Consider the following 22,090-nt stretch of genomic DNA (forward strand, 5'->3'; position numbering starts at 1 on the left):
AGCTTTTAGTTATAGGGCCCCTAAACTGTGGAATAGTCTACCTGCTAATATAAGAAGTGCCCCTTCGGTCTCAGCTTTTCAATCCCAGCTGAAGACTCACTACTTCAGTTTAGCATATCCTGACTAGAGCTGCTGATTAACTGTACAGACTGCATCTTTGTTAGTCATTAGCACTAAAACATAAGTAACATGATAGTTATAATTTGATACTAACCTTCACCTATTCTGATTCTCTTCTCGGTACTCAAATTCTACTCCGTACTTCTAAAATGTTTATTTTTATACTGTATTGAGGATTTGTTCTGTTCTGTGTATTGTACAGTATTGTATTGACCACTTTCTTTTTGACACCCACTGCACGCCCAAACTACCTGGAAAGGGGTCTCTCTTTGAACTGCCTTTCCCAAGGTTTCTTCCATTTTTTCCCTACAAGGGTTTTTTTTTGCGAGTTTTTTCTTGTCTTCTTAGAGAGTCAAGTCTGGAGGGCTGTCAAGAGGCAGGGCCTGTTAAAGCCCATTGCGGCACTTCTTGTGTGATTTTGGGCTATACAAAAAATAAATTGTGTTGTATTATGAATGCACTTGCAGTTCACCATGACATGAGTTGCACCCTATTTCCATCCACTTACAACTGTTAATAAGATAACAATTTCAGCAATGCCGGAGCCATTACCAGCATGCTTAACTGACAAAGAGGGAAGTTAACTGGCTTCTGTAAATACTTCAGCTTTATAGTAAATGGGGGAAGATAACACAGTTTACAAGTGTGGCAATACAAAAAACTGAGAGATATCTTATTTCTAAATTATGGAGACATTAATAAGTATAAACTAGGCCTGGAAACGTTCACGCATTAATTTTTGCAATTAATATGGCCAGTTTAACGTGTTAAAAAATATTGTCGCTTCCTGGGCAGGCACTTAGGCAGTTGCCTAACACTGGTGTTCATTTTCTCGATTTATACATACCCACAAAGATGCAGAGGAGTGGGAGGAAAGTGAGGAGGCAGGGGGGTGCTGCAATGGGTAATGGTGCAATGCTAGAGAAAAGTCTGTGCTTTTTCTTGCCCCATGACACTTTTCTGTAAGAAGACTGAACCAATGACTTACCACCTAATTGCAACATAGGTTATCTTTCAGTACCACTAAAGCCAAAATCAGTCTTTAGTACCTGCCAGGTGGCTCACAGTGCTGACTGCCATAATATAATTCTATAAAACAGAAGTGTAATGATTATCCCTACCCATTATTTCAGTCTGCAGCATCTTTGCTAATTTATGCAAAGAATGAAACAATCATCCAAGTAATGCGCAGTGTCTGTGTTTAAGCCAGATATCTGCTACAGAGAACTATTTGTGTGCCAGAAGCAAAAGGTATACAGTAATGTTTTCCAACCTTTTTCTGTGGTGACACACTTTTTGTAACACAAAAAACCTGAATGCACACCACGATACTACCTACTACAAAAACATTAAATGTCATACACATGCTAAACTGTCCGAAGGGTCTTGACTGCCGGAGATAACATCAAAAAATTAGTTCGGAGATTGACACTTGTAGACAAAGCACTTAGTGAGTGGTCGTATGCCCACTCTCGCAGGTGAACACGCACCCTGGCAGCTGGACCCCCAACAAGTCTGTCCTGGCTGCTACAGTGTACTCTAAGTCCCATGTTTACAAAAAAGCAATCACTGCGCTGCTTTTATGTCAGCTCATCCAGGTAGTCCCATCCTCCTTGACAGGTCTCAGGACCCAGGTGCACTACACTGCTTCCACAGTGCACCAGTTGAAAAACACTTGTGTAGCATGATAATTATCAAGTCACTAATAATGAAGAAATGAGGATAGTATTTACACAATTGTAACACAATTTTAATGCATGCCCATCTTGGAGATGCTTACACATTAATTAAATTTTAGCTAACTTTAGCTGTGCATTGAAAATCTGAAGTTGATTCAGTCATTTAGTTTTACTTTGACACTTCTGTGTTTTATATACCGTACTATGCCAATTTGAGAATTAACACAATTTTTTTGGTTATTTTTGCAGGTGCTTATTAGTATTGGCCTTGTTTCCTTATTACCTTCCTTTCAACTTACCTTTTAGGAAGGCATTCAAATTCAGGTTGTACTTGCTGAAATAGTATTTTGGTAAAGGTTCATTGTTTAAGTATATGCTATACCATTAAAGTTTTTTTTTTTTTTTTAATTCCTTTGTGTTGATTGTAGTACATTTTTTTGATTCTGTGTGTATATTACTTCATGATTTAAGTACTTATTATATGATTACACTTTTTAATATTAGATGTGATTAATTACATACTATGATGCAAATAATTAAATCTTTTAATCTATTCCCAGCCCTAGTATAAATCTATAAACTGTTGTATTTGAAGAAGGAACGTGAAGCTTTATTTTTTTGTACACCTTTAAATATTTTTTTTGTAACCATCTAAACTAAGATATAAATTATCTTTACCGGTAGGTCACTTTTATTCTGTGCTGTTTATTCAGAGGCAACACTGTTCTGGGCTCTGTCACTCCCTCAATTTTAAACCCTCGCTGCAGTCTGCTATGGTAGCATGTTAATTTGTTTCATACAATTTTTAAATGATATTTTCATCACATTTGCTAAATAATATAACGTGCTGTAACTGCTCAGTGCCCAACTGCATAAACAGTGTATGGCTGGCTCCATGCTTCCTCTTTGTTTTTAGGAGCCTCTTAAACACAACACTGTCAATAATGCAACTGGAAGAGAGTGGCAGATGAGAACAATACATACATAAAGCAAGGGGTGGTGAAAAGGTGAACATTGCTTTTATTAAAAACAACTCAACAAAAACAAGTGTTCAGAAAGTACAGTGCTCTAAATATCAATAAAAAAATAACCCATAAAATGAAGGGGTACGGTGGAGGTAAAAATCCAATAAATAAATCCAATAAAATGAGGTTAAAACAACACAGTGCAGGACACTTGTTTAAAATCCCTCAAGCCCTGGTGTCATCCTTTAAAACTGATGCCTCTCCGGCTTATCCTATTTGGAATTCGCAGCTTGGAAAGATGTCAACCAACAGGTGCAGACACCCATTTCATCTAGGCCATGTCACGGCTGCCAACCACACAGCATCCGTGGGCAACCTTGAGCCCTGCTCTGCCTGAACCGCTTCCTATCCTGGCTCCATGTGGCACAGGCGTTCTGTACCTTCATTACTGCCATTGGCTCCACCCAGCAAAAGTACCTCCAGAGTGTAATGCTCACTCCCTACTCCCAAAGTTGCTCAACAGGAGTGACCCATAGCCCCTTCTTGAGCGATTACCACCTGCTTCTGTTCGCTGCACCTGCTTGTTTTCTCGCTTTCCCTTTCCTGCCTGCTTCTTCTCCCATCTTTTAACCGTCATTCTCTTTCCTTCCATTCTTCCTCCCTCTTTCTTGTGTCGACTCATTCTTATAAGGCTCTTGGGGCCCAGCATCTCATTCACACACTGCAGGAAGCCAATGAACCAATTGAGAAAGACTGCACCTTCACATGCAGGTGCATCTCGCCCCAATTACTACACTAACTCCCTGTAGTCGCGTGACTGCGTCCATGGAAAATGAGCCGGCTAATTAATTATTTATTAAAATGGCCATTTTTTCTGAGCTGCGAACCCACTATGCAAACACAATGGCACTGTTCCTACATGTGCTCAAATATTTCCAGCTGTGCTTCAGAGCATGTATTTACTACATCAGAGATCATTGGCAGCCTAACATGTTGACATGCTAGTCTTTCTAGCAAAAAATATGAAAGTTCATAAGACGCTGCAGCTTATTTACATAAAAATGCAATGTGCACTGTTTGTATTTGTGCAAAGCCTTTAAGTGTGTTTGTGTTCTGTTTATGTGTTGCTTTACTGAACAACTGTTTATAAAAAAAGACCACATTAATTTTATTTTTACTTGAATGTTTAACATGTGTTTTAATATTTTTATGCATACTGTTCAAAAAAGATTGCAATACTTATTTAATTCACATTTAATGACATTTGTAACATTTATCTGTACTATCTCAGTAACTATTGTTTCCATCACTGTAAGAAAAAACATTTGGGAGGATTTAAACCTCTATTTTTCATAGTTCACAGAACTTTACTGTTAACTTTTATAAAAGATTGCATCAATTGAAGTATTTGCATTTAATGACTAAAATATCTGGGGTTATTTATTTAGTGTTACGACTTTAATACATGCAGTTTTGCAATTTAAGTAATTTTGAGTTACATTATATTCTGTATTGCATATGGAAAACGGCATCGAATTTCAGTACAAGTCTTAGAATTGTGTTGAAGTTTGAAATTTTGATATTGTGACAACCCTAAAAGAAAATTTAATGAAAACAGTCTTATTCTGTATTATTGATGACCGAAAACAGGCAGAAGAATGAATATGAAATCTGCATTCAATGAAGTTTCAGAAAACATTGCTATACTAAATCCAACTCGAGAATATGTGACAACCCATAGTGCCCTCAGGAGGATGTTGTATGTTACTTTCATCACCAGAGTATGTCAGAGAATCCTAGTGACACAAACAAAATTAAATGCTGTTATGTATGCCGATATAAGTAGTGTGCATCCAGCTATGAAATGCACAACAATCTTTTTAAACAGATTCTGTTTTAATGAATATGAAGTGTAGTACTTCATACAAACTGTACTCAGGACTGCTATTGAATAACAAATCACATTCTACTTAAAATAATTTAAGTTATACATACTTATTCCTTGAAGGTGGCACTTCACTTCTCTGTTATGCTCTAACCCAGTTTAAAAATATTTTATAATATATCATATTAAAATTTTATATTAAAAAAATATTGGCAGCAGCTTTAATAGGCTTTCTGTAATAACAATTAACTGCTTTTCTATTACTTATCTCGTAAAATTTTAAAGTTGTAAGAGGTATCACCAAAAACTTTATCAGAGTCAGGATAGACCATTCATTTCTTCACAATGACAACAGTACAAAACCAAAGTTTTCTCGTATAGTAACTGCACAGGGCTTTTAAGCCCCAGGCAGGAACTTCTTCCAAGTAGGCTGTAGGAATACTTCACTTCTGGGTATCACAGATGTAATAACTGACATGGCATTTTTGAACACTGCTGTAAAGGCTATTAGGATATTTTAATGTACATTACCTTCACAGCAGTGACTCTTGAGGATCTGAATAGGTTGCTTAGGAATGGCTTGAATATTCTGAAAAATATCAAAAACAGAAAAAGAGCACAGTGTAATCAAAAAAAGTTTTACTCAAAAATGCATTAGAGTCAATCATTGAAATTGTTTAAATGGTTGGTCAGAGCATCAGAAAGATTGTTAGATTAGAGATAATAGTAAGTTGAGATATCCAATTTAAGTCAAAAACTAAATATTTCTCAAATACCCATGCTTTGATTGTCTAAGGTGAATCCACATTTTTTTTTCTTCATAATGAACTAGTACAATCAATTTCATTAACTCTACAAAGATTCATTCAAGTCAACAAACCCAAAAGATATGTTTCTAAATATCTCCCTATTGGCATGTTTGATCCTTATGAACTTAAATAACATTTGAGAACTTTTGCAAAAAAAAAAAAATAGTCAGGGGATACATTTTCAGGAAAATGTTTTGAAATTAACTTTCTTATTCCAAATGCAATGCAAATAACATTTTATTTATACAGTACATTTCCCATGCTCAAAGTGCTTCACAGAAATTCAGAAAGAACAACAGAGCACATACATTGGATAGTACTACTTACAACAATAAATAAAGATAAATGCAGGATACATGAAGCATTGAAATAGAACACGAGACAATAAACCAGAATAAAATACAAAACAAAAACAAATACTACAGGAAAACCCTAAACAAATAATTTGTGGTAAAAACAGAAATATTCCTGGGCATTTGGAAAGCTAGCTAAGTAGAAAGAAGCATCAGAATGTCAGAGTAGATTAAATGCCTTCCTGAACAAATGAGTTTAAGTTTTTTTTTTTGTTGTTGATCTCATAATTTAGGGAGGCTGTTCCAAAGTCTGGGCGCTTTAGAGCTGAATGCTCTGGCACTCATACAGCACAGGTTAGTTTGGAGAACAGCAAGATTGCCTAAATCAGCAGACCTTACTGGGCAGAAAGGAGTATAGTAAGTTAAGGGCTTACTGATGTAGTTCAGTGCAAAGACAATAAAAGCTTTATAGGTATTAAATAGAATTTAACATTGTATACTGTAAGACACAAGAAGCCAGCGGAAGCTTAGCAGGATGGTGTGCTAGCTGTTGCGGTTCTGTGCAAGTACTCTTGCAGCAGAGTTATGAACAAACTGGAGCTTTGATAACAGATTAGAAGGGGCGCATGTCAGTAAGGGATAGTAGATGTAATAAAAGCAAAGACAAGTTTCTCAGCATTTAAAAAGGAAATGAGAGAACATAGGAACATTTCTAATGACTTATAAGCCAATCATCATCTATAAATATGAACTCTGTTCTAATTCATCCATTTGCTATGTCTTCTAACAACGCTAAAGCAGCTATGGTAGATGGAACAGTTTGGAGATTCCATGCACCATTATACTGTTACAGAATGACTGCAATCAAGTGAATTAAATTCATGAACAATAAGCATTTAATTTCAGTGTATTTGATAAATACTACATCATTGATGTGAATATGAAAAAGAAAGGTAAATGACACAAAAACAGTAGCACTGCTTTGATGCTGGGTGCCACCAATTTGGAGTGGTGTGGAAATGAGTGTACGCAAGGTAGGGGGCTACCGTGAAGAGGTCTGTGGCTTTATGCCATGTTTAGTTTTTATATATCTCGAAGTGTGTGAGGAAATGGGTGTATACAACATTTTTGTGTATATGCACCGTTTGTACATGAGGCCCCAAGGTCATTGATAAATGTAGATGAAACTGGTGAAAATTTGGTAAAGGAACTAGATGGATACGGAAAACAGGGAAAAAATAGAAAAAGAAGATGAATTTGTAGTAATTGAATTATTTAGGTTTTTAATGTTATCATGAAAAAAGTGAAGAGATTTTTCAGTTTCCAATGGAAGAGGAGATTGAGCCAGATGCAGTTTGAAGTAGTTTATTAACCACAGAGATTAAAACCCTCTGGTTAACACTGCTACTTTCCAATACTGTGCCATAGTGTGTATTCTTGTTTGCAGTTAGTGCATCTCTGTAATCACGAGAAGAACTGCCCGAGTCTGGCTTAAAAGGGAGCCCACTACCTCACATCAATGAAAAGGGAGGTAGACAGGAGGAAGAATTAATTTGTTCTGTATAATGTGGCTTATTATCGGAGAAAGGGCAGCAAAAATGTGCTTGTTGTGAATAAATATTCTTTATTTTATCATATCAATGTGTGTTGTATTGCTGTGACTATGGTTAGGGGCTCTCTTGGTCCCCCTTGTCACAGCAAATAAGGTGAAATCCTTCAACAATTGAAATAGTGTCACGTGACAGTGATCAATGTGTGTAAAACCTAAAAGGGTTAAAACCCTGTAAAGCTGCCAGCCCAGGTGGCATTCCATCCTGTGTCTTGAAGACATGTGCTACTCAGCTATCACGCATGTACACTGACATCTTAAGCTTGTCCCTGTCTTCATGTATGGTGCATAGTGTTTTAACACTACAATCCCTGAAGCCAACAAAAAAACTTGTAATCCCAGGAGACCTTAAATTCCTTTGCACCTCTCCATCAGCGTCCACCTGCTGCTCTTGTGAAAAAACTGGTGATAAACTCCAACTCAGAGAGAGAGAAGTTTGCTGTACCACTTGAACATCACTGACAGAATAAAACTGAGTAATTAAAAAAGCACCTTTACAAGTTGCCAAAATTTACACCAACTGTTGCAGACCTAAATCAAATGTACGTTTTAATTATATTAAGATAGTAATAATAGCAGCTCACTACTCAAAACGGAGAACACTCAGACTCAAACCCACAACCTCTTGATTATGAGACAACAGTTTTGTTTTTTTTTTCTTTTTTTAAATTTTACTAATTTTATTTCAATCATTCCATACAAATCAATAAATTATTACAAAAAGTAGAATTGAAAACAAGTCGACCCCCACCCCTGAGAGAGAGAGCAAGGCTAACGGAGTAAAATTTAAGGCTTGTAAACATACCTAAATTGATAAGTTTGATAAGCCAATAGAGACGAATGGAGAAGAAAAAGAAATACAGAAATAATTGTTTCCTCTGTGCTTTAAGAGCTAATTTTAAAATATTACTGATTAGATCCTGCCGTGTTTTGAAAAAATTCTGTACAGATCCTCTAACTGAGTATTTGATTTTTTCCAATTTCAAATAGTATAAAACATCTGACTTAACAAAGGAGAGTTTGGATTTTTCCAGTTTAGCAGAATAAGTATGCGTGCCAAAAGTCTAGTGAATGCAATCACAGTTTATTTGTCCTTCTTCACTTTAAACCCATCTGGAAGAACCCCAAACACAGCTGTTAATGGGTTAAGAGGGATTGTGAGACCAAGGCTGTCTGAAAGGTAATTAAAATTTTTGGCCCAGAATGATGTTAATTTGGTGCAGACCCAGAACATGTGGCACAGCGAGGCTGGAACTTGATTGCAGCATTCGCAGGTTAGATCTTGCCCTGGAAACATTTTGGAAAGTTTTAGACGAGACAGATGTGCTCGATATATAATTTTGAGTTGAATAATTGTATATTTTGCGCAAATGGAGCTTGAGTAAATTCTCTGCATTGCTACTTTCCACTCCTTTTCTGATATATTAATTGAGAGATCTTTTTCCCAGTATCCTTCTCGGATCTTTGAAAGGGATGGACTGTAAAATGATTTTAAATATTTCAGAGATGGTGTCTGAGTCCTTGAAATTGAGCAAGATTTTTTCCAGCATTGATGAGGATGCAAGATTTAGAAAATCGGGAAGGTTCTGTTTAACAAAGTTCCCAATTTGAAGATAGTGAAAGAAACGTGTAGCTGGAATGTAAAATTTGGAGTGTAATTGTTCATAGGATGCAAAGATGTTGTCCATATAAAGATCTCTAAGTAAGTTAATCCCAATTTTTTTTCCAGATATTAAAAACTGCATATGTTTGCGAAGGTTGAAAGAGGTGGTTCTCTTGCAGAGGTGCCACAGATAAAAGCTTCTCCATCTTAAAATGCTTTCTACTTTGGTTCCATATTCTAAGTGAGTGAAGCACAATTCGGTTATTAGTATACTGCCGATAACTTGTATTTATTGGGGCACAGAGCAAGGTATATAAAGAAGTACTACAGGATTTGATTTCTATTGTGGACCAAGCCTGTGTTTGTTCTTATATTTGTGTCCAGGTTTTTATGGCTTGTATGTTTGCTGCCCAGTACTAAAACTGGAAGTTAGGTAGAGCCATGCCACCTTCTGTCTTTTGTCTTTGTAGGGTCGCTCTTTGGATACGTGGATGTTTTGAGTTCCAAATAAATGAGGTTATTGTTGAATCTAATTGCTTAAAAAATGATTTATTGATGTATATTTGGATGTTTTGAAATAAAAAAAGGAACTTAGGAAGAATATTCATCTTAACAGTGTTAATTCTTCCAGCTAGAGTATGATGAAGGGTTGACCATCTACGCAAGTCTTGCTTAATTTTTTCCATGCAGACGACGAAATTCTGTTGATAAAGAGCTTTATGTTTACTTGTGATGTTTACCCCTAGGTATTTAAACTGTTCTGCAATGATAAAAGGTAGGGTATCTATTCTAATATTATATGCTTGAGAATTCACTGAAAAGAGTAAACTTTTATTCAGATTAATTCTGAGACCAGAGATCTTTTGAAATTCTGTGAGTGCTGTTAAGACTGCAGGGACAGAATTTTGTGGGTCTGATATATACAGTACCATATCATCTGCATATAGACAAATTTTCTGTTCCAGTCCTTCCCTGATAATCCCCTTTGTCTGATCAGCATTTCGACAGTGTATTGCCAGTGGTTCAATGGCGATTGCAAACAGTAGCGGTGACAAGGGGCATCCTTGTCTGGTACCACGTTCTAGTTTAAAGTAGTCTGAACAAATGTTGATACAAACTGAAGCTTCTGGACAGTAATCCCTCCTCGATCGCAGAAGTTGCGTTCCAGATCCCCCCGCGATAGGTGAAAATCCGCGAAGTAGAAACCATATGTTTGTATGATTATTTTTATATATTTTAAGCCCTTATAAACTCTCCCACATTGTTAACATTATTAGAGCCCTCTAGACATGAAATAACACCCTTTAGTCAAAAGTTTAAACTGTGCTCCATGACAAGACAGAGATGACAGTTCTTTCTCACAATTAAAAGAATGCAAACATATCTTCTCTTCAAAGGAGCGCCGTCAGGAGCAGTGAATTTCAGAGAGAGAGAGAGCGTGACAGAAAAACAAACAATCAAAAAATCAATACGTGCTGTTGGGCTTTTAAGTATGCGCACCGCGATAAAGCAGCCGCAAAGAAGGGAGCAATGTGAAGGTAGTCTTTCAGCATTTTTTAGAGTAGCGTCTGTATCTTCTAAGAAAACAGCCTCTCTGCTCAAACCCCCTCCGTCAGGAGCAGAGAACGTCAGAGAGAGGGAGAGCGCGTGAGATTAAAGCAAACAATCAAAAAATCAATACGTGCTTTTAGGCTTTTAAGTATGCCGAAGCACCGTGATAAAGCGGCATTTCATAGAGGAGCGTCCATATCCTCTAGGCAAACAGCCTCTCTGCTCACACCCCCTCCGTCAGGCGCAGAGAATGTCAGGGAAAGACCGAGAAAAGCAAACAATCAAGCACCGCTCGGGAAGCAAATCGTATAACATTGAGGAGTTTTAGTTAATACATAATACATGCTCTGATTGGGTAGCTTCTAAGCCATCCGCCAATAGCGTCCCTTGTATGAAATCAACTGGGCAAACAAACTGAGGAAGCATGTACTTTAAATTAAAAGAACCATTGTCCGCAGAAATCTGCGAACCAGTGAAAAATCCGTGATATATATTTAGTTATGCTTGCATTTAAAATCCGCGATGGAGTGAAGCCGCGAAAGTCGAAGCGCTTGATATAGCGAGGGATCACTGTATAGTAAATTTGATCCATGCACAAATGTTCGGGCCAAACCCAAATTTCTCCAATGTAGTAAAAAGGTATTTCCATTCAATCATGTCAAATGTTTTTTCTGCATCCAATGATATTATTTCTGGGGTGTTTGATTTTGTTGATGAGTATATTACATTAAACAGGCGTCGAAGATTTGAAGATATGTGTCGGCCCTTGATAAATCCAGTTTGATCTTGTACTATTACCGAAGGGAGCACTTTCTCCATCCTTCTATCTATGATTTTGGAGAGAATTTTAACATCATTATTCAAAAGTGAAATTGGTCTGTATGACACACATTGTTATAAGTCCTTATTTTGTTTTGGAAAAACGGTGATTAATGCTTGGCGAAAAGTTTGAGGAAGAGTTTGATTGTCTATGGCTTCTGTAAATGTTGCTAATAGGAGGGGAGCTAGCTGAGCGGAGAATTTCTTATAAAATTCTGCAGGGTAGCCATCAGGGCCTGCTGCTTTCCCGCCTTGAAGTGACTTTATAGCATCTAGTAATTCTGATACCGCCAGAGGTTTATTGAGTTCCTCCACACTAAAAGTGTCTATTTGTGGTATCTGTAATGTATCCAGAAATGCATTAGATTGTGTATTGTCTTCTTTAAACTCAGTAGAATATAAGGATTTATAGTAGTCTCTGAATGTGTGCATTATATTTTTGTGGTCAATGATTTTGTCTCCGTTCGTGTTGGTGATTACTGGGATTGCATTGTGGACTTCTTTTGCTTGTGAATTTGTTGAGCTAAAAGCTTATTAGCTTTCTCTCCATGTTCATAGTAATGATGTCTGGATTTATAAATTAGTTGTTCAGTTTCTTTAGTGGTCAAGAGGTTTAGTTCTGAATGCAGAGCCTGCCTTTTCCTATGTAGAGTCTCGCTTGGAAGCCTGGTATGTTCTTCATCTATTCTAGTAATTTCGCTTTTAGCTCTGCTACTTTCTTGGTTTCTTTCTACTTTCTTGGTTTCTAATTTATTTCTGTGGGAAAGATATGAGATAATCTGTCCTCTTAAGAAGGCCTTAAGAGTTTCCCAGAGTATTCCTGCAGGAATCTCTGAGGATGAATTTGTCTCTAGGAAGAAACTGATTTGTTTGGATATAAATTCTATACAATTCTCGTCTGCTAACAGAAGCGGGTTGAGACGCCATCTGCGACGTGAGTTTGTGGGGCATAGTGACTTTAGCTCATAGATCAGAGGTGCATGGTCAGAAATAACAATAGCATGGTATTTGCAAGATGTATTCAAAGGTATGAAATTATTATCTATAAAGAAATAATCAATTCTTGAGTAGCAATGATGTACTGGTGAATAGAAAAAATATGTTCTTGCGTTTGGCTTTAAAAAGGGGTCTGATAAGTTGTGATCAGTTATAAACTTTGTAATTATCTTTGCAGTGTTAGATGTCGTCCCCCCCTGTGGTAGCAGTCCTATCCAAGAGTGGATTTAAAACACAATTAAAGTCCACAGCCATTATAATTTTATAAGTGTTCAAATTGGGAATGGATGCAAATAAATTTTGTATAAATTCCTTATCAACAACATTAGGTGCATAAGCATTTTTCAAAATCATTTTACAGTTAGATAAGTCTCCCATGACCATCATATATCTCCCTTCGGGATCTAATGCTACATCTGATGCTACAAATGAGACTGTTCTATGTATGAGAATTCCCACACCTCTAGTTTTCTTTGTAAAGCTAGAATGGAACATTTGGCCAGTCCAGTCCTTTGGCAGCCGGAACTGATCCTTGCTTAGTAACTGGGTCTCCTGTAAAAATATTATTTTAGCGTTTAAACCTGTTAAGTGCGAGAGTACTTTCTTTCTCTTTAATTCGTGATTCGGGTCTTTAACATTCCAGCTCACGAAGTTAACTGTCCCATCATGGAGATATTGATTCTTAATTTTTGATATCATTTTATAGTCTTAACTGGAAGTGAGACAGCTTCAGCCTTAACTTCCTATTTCCCCATGAGTTATTGATATGCAGCCTATTATTACATTGGTAGTTATAATTATAAAGATTAAAAGGACAGATTAGGTTTAGATATAGCCTGCTCTCTTTCTCTCCCCCCGTTAACCCCTCACCTTCCCATTTTGCCTCCCCACATGAGGCTAGACCCCACTTCACACAGTCCCAGTCCTCTGACATACCCAGAGACAGAGCACGTACAAAGCAAAACAAGCCCCCACGCAGCGGCATTTTAGGATTAAAATAAATAGAGATATCTATTACCAATATAGTCTAAATACTATATGCCTAAAATTTTATCATCAACAAGCTATGAACTTAACATATATATAATCTTCAGCAATCTTAATATATAATAAACTCGGGGAATGGTGTTAGAAAGTGGTCCAGAATCTATACTAATAAAAGGCAAAGTCCTCACTGACTCACTCACTCACTCAATGACTCATCACTAATTCTCCAACTTCCCGTGTAGGTAGAAGGCTGAAATTTGGCAGGCTCATACCTTACAGCTTACTTACAAAAGTTGGGCAGGTTTCATTTCGAAATTCTACGCATAATGGTCATAACTGGAAGCTATTTTTCTCCATATAATGTAATGGAGTTGAGCTGGATGGCCGTAGGGGGTGGAGTTTCGTGTGACATTTCACAATTGAGAAGGCAGAAAAAGATTATGAAGCAAGTGATGCATACAAGCGTATTCATAAATACAAGCATATTCATAAGTACAGTTACTGTGGAAACAAAGCACGGCATGAACCGTTATTTTATATTTAATTAACCTTGCATCTCCTTGGTTTGGGACGTATTAAAAAATATGCGGTTAACGCAGAATCATGTTACGTTATTTTTAAAATCTTTCCTTTTCTTAGCACAAGCACAGCTGAGAAGTTTCGATGCATGTACTCCATAACAAAAAATAACGCATTTAATCACACTTTCAATTCCAAACAAAGGGGAACTTTTGTCAATGCATGATTTCCTGGTACATCGATTACACTGATGCACACATCACAGCTACAAAAATGTTAGAGTCGGAATAAAGTGCGTTCCAACGACTGATCGGAGGCAAATTTCATTTCAAAAAACTACCCGAGCGAAGCCTTGATAAAAGCATGGTTTTGTGCACACTGAAAAGCAAGCAAAATTAGATGCATTACAGAAAGCGGACTTTGTGGCTCTTACTGGGGATCATTGGACTTCCGTGACCGTTAGTAATTCTAATTACATCTAATTACAAAATGTTCAATGATCACACTGTTTTAGCCTAATGTACAAAATTATTTTGGCTAAGGTTACTCAGAGTTTAAAGATTAAGTTGGTCAAATTACCTTTTATGTTTCTGACTTATTTTTTTAAGAAGAAAAACTGCACTTTATGTTGAAATTTTGGTTATTATTATTTAAAGACAATACCATTCTGAAAATGTACTTAAAGTACTTAAACTACCACTTTATTTTTAAGTCTGCCCAATTTTAACCAGGGATGATATTTTTGTTTCTGTTTTGAATTCAAATGCAGTTTAAAAGCATTTTTTTTCAGAAATTAAAACAGCTTGAGTTTACAATATTCATGTCCATGTCTATTATTTGATTCTGTCGCCCACTAAAACCCTTTTAAATTAAAAAAAAACATTTCCGATTTGGGACAAATTTACGTGTGCGATTACATACGATTAATCAAGATTAATTATTACAATTAAGTACCTCTAATTAATTGGATTAATTTTTTTAATCGAGTCCCACCCCTAATATATATACAGTATATGTAGATATATATGTAGATTTGTATATATATGGTATATTTCGGTGGTATGACGCCACTGTCAGCCGCCAAATTGAACTTTCCAACGTCACTAATTCTCCAACTTCCCGTGTAGGGAGAAGGCTGAAATTTGGTACTTATTTCGGTGGTATGATGCCACTGTCGGCCGCCATATTGAACTTTCCAACGTCACTAATTCTCCAACTTCCCGTGTAGGTAAAAGGCTGAAAATTGGCAGGCTCATTCCTTACAGCTTACTTACAAAAGTTAAGCAGGTTTCATTTCGAAATTGTACGCGTAATGGTCATAACGGTCAACAACGGCCGCGATGTTGAACTTTCTTATTTATGGCCCAATCTTCTTGAAATTTGGTAGGCGGCTTCCCTGCACTAACCAAAACCAATGTACGTACTTATTTCGGTGGTATGATGCCACTGTCGGCCGCCATATTGAACTTTTTAACAGTCTTTGTTACTTATGGGCCCATCTTCAAGAAATTTGGTACACGGGTTCCCAACACTAACTGAATCCTACTTACGTACATATATACGTCCATAGCCTGCAGCTCGGTCACCGCGTGAGGTGGCGTTGGGTCCCCCATCCAAACGCCTCCCCCATTGTTGGCTGCCTGCCTATATAAGACCGTCCGTCGCTCCGGTCTCTACATTCCCTTCCTTGCTTCGCCACGGGATTCACGTCTCCCTACTGATAACTACAGCCTTGTTGTTTAATCCACGGCTTCTCCGCTGTTTTATTGTTTGTTTATTACAATTATAGTTATTGTATAGGTATTTTAGACTTACTTTACATTGCTCAGGTACCCATTTCCTTTATCATTCCAACCGTACCCCCATTAACATGTCTATCAAGGTGATCACTATCGATCAAAGAACTGTCACTTACCGAGTGGTTTCCATGCCCGGAGATGGCACCTACCTTTTCCATTCTCTTTGTTACATATTGCACGGCCATATCAGGCTCACTCTTGATATCCGGAGGAACATTGTGTCTTATGTATTGAAATCCTGGGACAGGTTCAAGGTGTGGACTGATGACGGTACAGGAGATAATTATACTACACAGGAGCACTAGAAGAGTGAAATGCTTAAGACCTTCACCTATGGTTCTGCATGTGAGTTGATGGCTGCCGCTGAATTGTTCGGTTGTTGCTTTCAAGTGTACCGAAATGGCCAAATATTTTACAACTTTCGACAACCGCCAATGCCTCTTAAACATCTTAGATTCACAGGTGGCGATTTCAGTAGTGGACACTTTGATGTTTATGAATGTTTAAACTCTTAAAAGCTGGATGTGATTTTATCGATGAAACCGGTTGTGTGCTTACAACGCTTGACAGATGCCGAATGTCACTTCAACACATCAAGTCCTACAAATACTGTCGTAATTGAAACAAACCATGAAACTCAAACCGATTATGACAGCAGCAATCCAAGCTGTGAGATTTGAAACAAGATTACTGTTCACATGGCCAACTGTACGTTGCATGCTTAAGAGTAAGCTCAGCGCACAGCTTGGTCATATTACAACCGGAGGGCTGAACTCACAATGTGGTATACAAAGAGATCCTTAACAAATATTTATTGTTATATTTTCCTTCAGTTTAAAAAGATTTAAATTTCTTCTTAATAAAACTTTTAAGGCAGTACTTTGCCGCTGCGAAGTGCGGGTATTTTGCTAGTAAGCATAATAAGTCTTAATACAATAATAGCAATAACAATAAACCAAGGGTATGATGTAAAACAGACAGATAGCGTCCGAGTAATAATGAGGATATATAATAATAAAAACCTGTATCTTAACAAATAGATCACACAGTAGATTATTTATCCTTGCCATATCAAGAACGGCTATGACTCACTATTATGTTTCAGAATAGTGCCGGGATCAGCTTTCTTAATTCCTGCAGTCGCAGCTTCTCATTTGCCTTTTCCCTTGCCTTCTCGCTTTTCTTTATGTCTTTCTTTATCCTTTCTTTACCCTATACAACTCCAAGCACCTCACACCCAGATAGACTTGAGCTGGGAAAACTTGGCATACAACTAAAGCTGCATCGGTCAGGGATGGGATAGCAGGCTGCATGCTGCTTGACACATTTACAAAACAAAAGACTTTGATAGAGAGGTGCGAAGGAATTTAAGGTGGCTTTGTATTACTTTTTTCGTAGGCTTCAGGGATTCTACTGTTAATGACAGTTGCATTCTGCTAATTACAGAGACCTAGCTTCATTCACTTATTCCAGATACAGCAATAGAGTTAGCAGGCCACACAGTACCCCAGGAGGACAGGACCGGAGACTCCAGTAAGAAAACAGGGAGGGTATGGGTTTGGGGGTGGGAGGATCATGTCTGTATGTAAACAACAGCTGGTGTACTAACACATGATGTTTATGCTCGCTGCATAAGCGCCATCTATGGCTGCATTTTTTTCACCATGCGCACAGTTCGAACATAGCTGGATCGTTCAAACTCCGGATCATATTTTGCTCAACTTTAGCAAACTCTGTAACTTTTGAAGTTAGAATCATTCAAAGTATGAGGCACCACTGTACTTTATATAGTGTGATTAAATATTTTATATTCTAATTATACTGTTTTAATAGTGTTATAAAAAAAGCTGAAATTGAACTAATGTAATGCAGATATATACATAACCATAAACATGTTTATACATGCATGTGTATATAAACCTACAAAAACATATATACACTTGTGTATTACTAATGTATGTTCTCACTTGTTATTAATTTGTTGTAGAACAAAGTGGGCACTGCTCATTCTGCTAGGCTTTTTTGTGGCATAAAAGGCCTATTAACACAGCAGATTTAACAGAATTGCAGAAATCCAGCATCACCCCAAACCTGGATTTCTGAGAAAACGGCTTTACTGCAGACTGTAATATTCTTAGTCATCCTGTACTTCATCTAATAACAAAAGTGTAAATCTGAGTTGAAATGACATCCCTGAAACAAGGAGGTCCAAATGGACACTTAAATCCGAACAAAGAGCTATAAATCAATGAATGATAACTTTGATGGACAAAATAATACACCTATGAGCAGGAACTGGTCCTGTAAATGGAAATGGCCTTTATCTAGCCACCTGGGGTCATCACACCTTCCTTCAAAAATTAGCTGCACTCATATCTTCTCCCTCTTTGAAAAATGCACTTGCACTCTCTGAAACCTGTTCTCTATTCGATACCAAAATGCTGCTGAGCCACTAACTCCCTGGGGGGCTGTGTTATGATGTGAAATTTTGCATACAAGTTCATAAATATTTTGTATGTCTTTATTTATAACTTAGGCAAAGCAATGTAATATTAGTGTTACATTAGTGAGAAGCATTCATGTTTACCCCCCTTTTAGGAATGAGTCTCTTCGAATTTTACAACAGGGTTGGGGGGAAGTGCCTCAAACAAATTTGACCAATATTTCTCTGCTAAAGTCTCTCAATCAACCCCCAAAGGAAAGCCAGGCTGCCTAACTGCCAAGCTTTACTTTAACACATGGTTTGGAGGGCAGGTGTGAAGGTGTTCTATTCCCTCATTGGTCTGAAGTATGGCTGTTTGGAACTAGCTTGTATCAGAAGCTTTTAAGTACCACGACATTCTATTGGTTCTAGGGGTTAGACAGAAAACCGGGTCACGGCACCAAAAAAAAAAACTATTAAATTTGCTTGTTGTACCACACTCTCTCTCTCTCACCCCAAACTGATGAAAAAACATCTCACGCCATGAACTGAAAAGAACAACACAATGAAGAGCACAACTCGGCAGCCATATTGAGACAGGCATGCAGCCTGTTCTGAAGAAAGCTGACAACTTAACTAGAGACATTTTAAGTAACTAATAAGTCTGTGTGCTGCCTGAAACTACACATCACCATTTATCAGGTTGTATGGTTGCCAATATTCAAATGTACTTTGCATATTGTTATTATTTATGAATATTATCAATAATACACTGTTTAAAGTGTAACTTAACTCCTGCTTGCTTTTTACTACACCTAATTGCCTGAGATTATATATGTAGAAGGGAAGGTGGGGGGGGAGTTATATGGTACAGCACCTTATAAACAGTGGTAAGTCTGGGAGATTTGAGACATTCTGACAAAGGCTACATATTAATAATACAAAAGGTGAAAGTAGAGTAATATTACTCTAACAAGACAAAACAAGCTGAAAGCGGACAACCTCTTTTCTCTGTGGACCTGAAAGCTGAGATCCACTTTACCAAGCCAACCTCTGTGCTAGTAACTAAGCCCAGTCTGAGAAGCAGCCATTACTTCATGGGAACTGCAGCATGTTGTCAACGAACTCCAGGCTCTGGAGAGTCAGATTCAGCAACTCCTAGGCTACATCAACTAAGTGACGCGCTGCTTGGGTTCTCTCCAATATCATCTCGAAAGAAATCTGTCTTTTTGACTATGCAATTTTAGTCCTAATGTTTTCTGTAAACACAGTGTTAGGATGTAATAATTCTGTAGTGAGTTCACCTTTAGATGGGAACTGTATTAGCACTATAATAACGTAAAAATAGGTTAACTGAAAAACCTGGACTAGGTGGTGTAAATGCAAATAATTTAATTACCATATCACCAATAGATGTGCACTGTACTTGAACTATAGTAACAGATTACAGCATAGATTAAATAAAAAATCTATAAAAAGTGGCATAAACATGAACAACAAGTACCATTTCAAGCAGCCATAACACTCCTATTCAGCCCTGCTCTTCCAGCCTTAAATGTGGCTTTACTAAATATTAACAACTAGCAAAATACCTACGCTTCGCAGCGGAGAAGTAGTGTGTTAAAGAAGTAATAAAAAGAAAAGGAAACATTTTGAATATAACACAACATGATTGTCAATGTAATTGTTTTGTCACTGTTGTGAGTGATGCTTTCATATATACAGGTATATATATATATATATATATATATATATATATATATATATACATATATATATATATATATATATATATATATATATATATATATATATATATATATATATATATATATATATATATATACATATCCATACATATATACACTCACCTAAAGGATTATTAGGAACACCTGTTCAATTTCTCATTAATGCAATTATCTAATCAACCAATCACATGGCAGTTGCTTCAATGCATTTAGGGGTGTGGTCCTGGTCAAGACAATCTCCTGAACTCCAAACTGAATATCAGAATGGGAAAGAAAGGTGATTTAAGCAATTTTGAGAGTGGCATGGTTGTTGGTGCCAGACGGGCCGGTCTGAGTATTTCACAATCTGCTCAGTTACAGGGATTTTCACGCACAACCATTTCTAGGGTTTACAAAGAATGATGTGAAAAGGGAAACACATCCAGTATACGGCAGTCCTGTGGGCGAAAATTCCTTGTTGATGCTAGAGGTCAGAGGAGAATGGGCCGAATGATTCAAGCTGATAGAAGAGCAACTTTGACTGAAATAACCACTCGTTACAACCGAGGTATGCAGCAAAGCATTTGTGAAGCCACAACACGCTCAACCTTGATGCGGATGGGCTACAACAGCAGAAGACCCCACCGGGCACTTATCTCCACTACAAATAGGAAAAAGAGGCTACAATTTGCACAAGCTCAACAAAATTGGACAGTTGAAGATGGGAAAAATGTTACCTGGTCTGATGAGTCTCAATTTCTGTTGAGACATTCAAATGGTAGAGCCAGAATTTGGCGTACACAGAATGAGAACATGGATCCATCATGCCTTGTTACCACAGTGCAGGCTAGTGGTGGTGGTGTAATGGTGTGGGGGATGTTTTCTTGGCACACTTTAGGCCCCTTAGTGCCAATTGGGCATCTTTTAAATGCCACGGGCTACCTGAGCATTGTTTCTGACCATGTCCATCCCTTCATGACCACCATGGCTGATGGCTACTTCCAGCAGGATAATGCACCATGTCACAAAGCTCGAAACATTTCAAATTGGTTTCTTGAACATGACAATGAGTTCACTGTACTAAAATGGCCCCCACAGTCACCAGATCTCAACCCAATAGAGCATCTTTGGGATGTGGTGGAACGGGAGCTTCATGCCCTGGATGTGCATCCCACAAATCTCCATCAACTGCAAGATGCTATCCTATCAATATGGGCCAACATTTCTAAAGAATGCTTTCAGCACCTTATTGAATCAATGCCACGTAGAATTAAGGCAGTTCTGAAGGCGAAAAGGGGTCAAACACCGTATTAGTATGGTGTTCCTAATAATCCTTTAGGTGAGTGTACATATACCCACATATATATATATATATATATATATATATATATACATCCATATATATACATAGATATATATATACATACATATATATACATACATACACATATACATATACATATACATACATATATACATATACATACATATACTGTATATACATATACACATATATACACATATATATATACACATATACACATATATATATACACATATACAGTGGTGTGAAAAACTATTTGCCCCCTTCCTGATTTCTTATTCTTTTGCATGTTTGTCACACAAAATGTTTCTGATCATCAAACACATTTAACCATTAGTCAAATATAAGACAAGTAAACACAAAATGCAGTTTTTAAATGATGGTTGTATTATTTAGGGAGAAAAAATCCAAACCTACATGGCCCTGTGTGAAAAAGTAATTGCCCCCTTGTTAAAAAATCACCTAACTGTGGTGTATCACACCTGAGTTCAATTTCCATAGCCACCCCCAGGCCTGATTACTGCCACACCTGTTTCAATCAAGAAATCTCTTAAATAGGAGCTGCCTGACACAGAGAAGTAGACCAAAAGCACCTCAAAAGCTAGACATCATGCCAAGATCCAAAGAAATTCAGGAATAAATGAGAACAGAAGTAATTGAGATCTATCAGTCTGGTAAAGGTTATAAAGCCATTTCTAAAGCTTTGGGACTCCAGCGAACCACAGTGAGAGCCATTATCCACAAATGGCAAAAACATGGAACAGTGGTGAACCTTCCCAGGAGTGGCCAGCCGACCAAAATTACCCCAAGAGCGCAGAGACGACTCATCCGAGAGGTCACAAAAAACCCCAGGACAAGCGTCTAAAGAATTGCAGGCCTCACTTGCCTCAATTAAGGTCAGTGTTCACGACTCCACCATAAGAAAGAGACTGGGCAAAAGCGGCCTGCATGGCAGATTTCCAAGGCAAAACCACTGTTAAGCA

At 37.4% G+C, this 22,090-nt stretch overlaps 1 protein-coding gene across 1 annotated transcript in view; it reads right to left on the bottom strand.

Annotated features, from left to right (window-relative positions):
- The window catches only part of poln (polymerase (DNA directed) nu), a 323,190-nt gene that overhangs the window by 265,734 nt on the left and 35,366 nt on the right, over nucleotides 1-22,090 (bottom strand). Inside the window, exon 4 of the mRNA XM_039751721.1 lies at nucleotides 5,181-5,238. Within this exon, the coding sequence (XP_039607655.1) occupies nucleotides 5,181-5,238 (58 nt within the window). The remainder of the gene's footprint in view (nucleotides 1-5,180; nucleotides 5,239-22,090) is intronic.

The sequence above is a fragment of the Polypterus senegalus genome, chromosome 4 (assembly GCF_016835505.1).
Source record: "Polypterus senegalus isolate Bchr_013 chromosome 4, ASM1683550v1, whole genome shotgun sequence".
In the NCBI taxonomy this organism is placed as follows: domain Eukaryota; kingdom Metazoa; phylum Chordata; class Cladistia; order Polypteriformes; family Polypteridae; genus Polypterus; species Polypterus senegalus.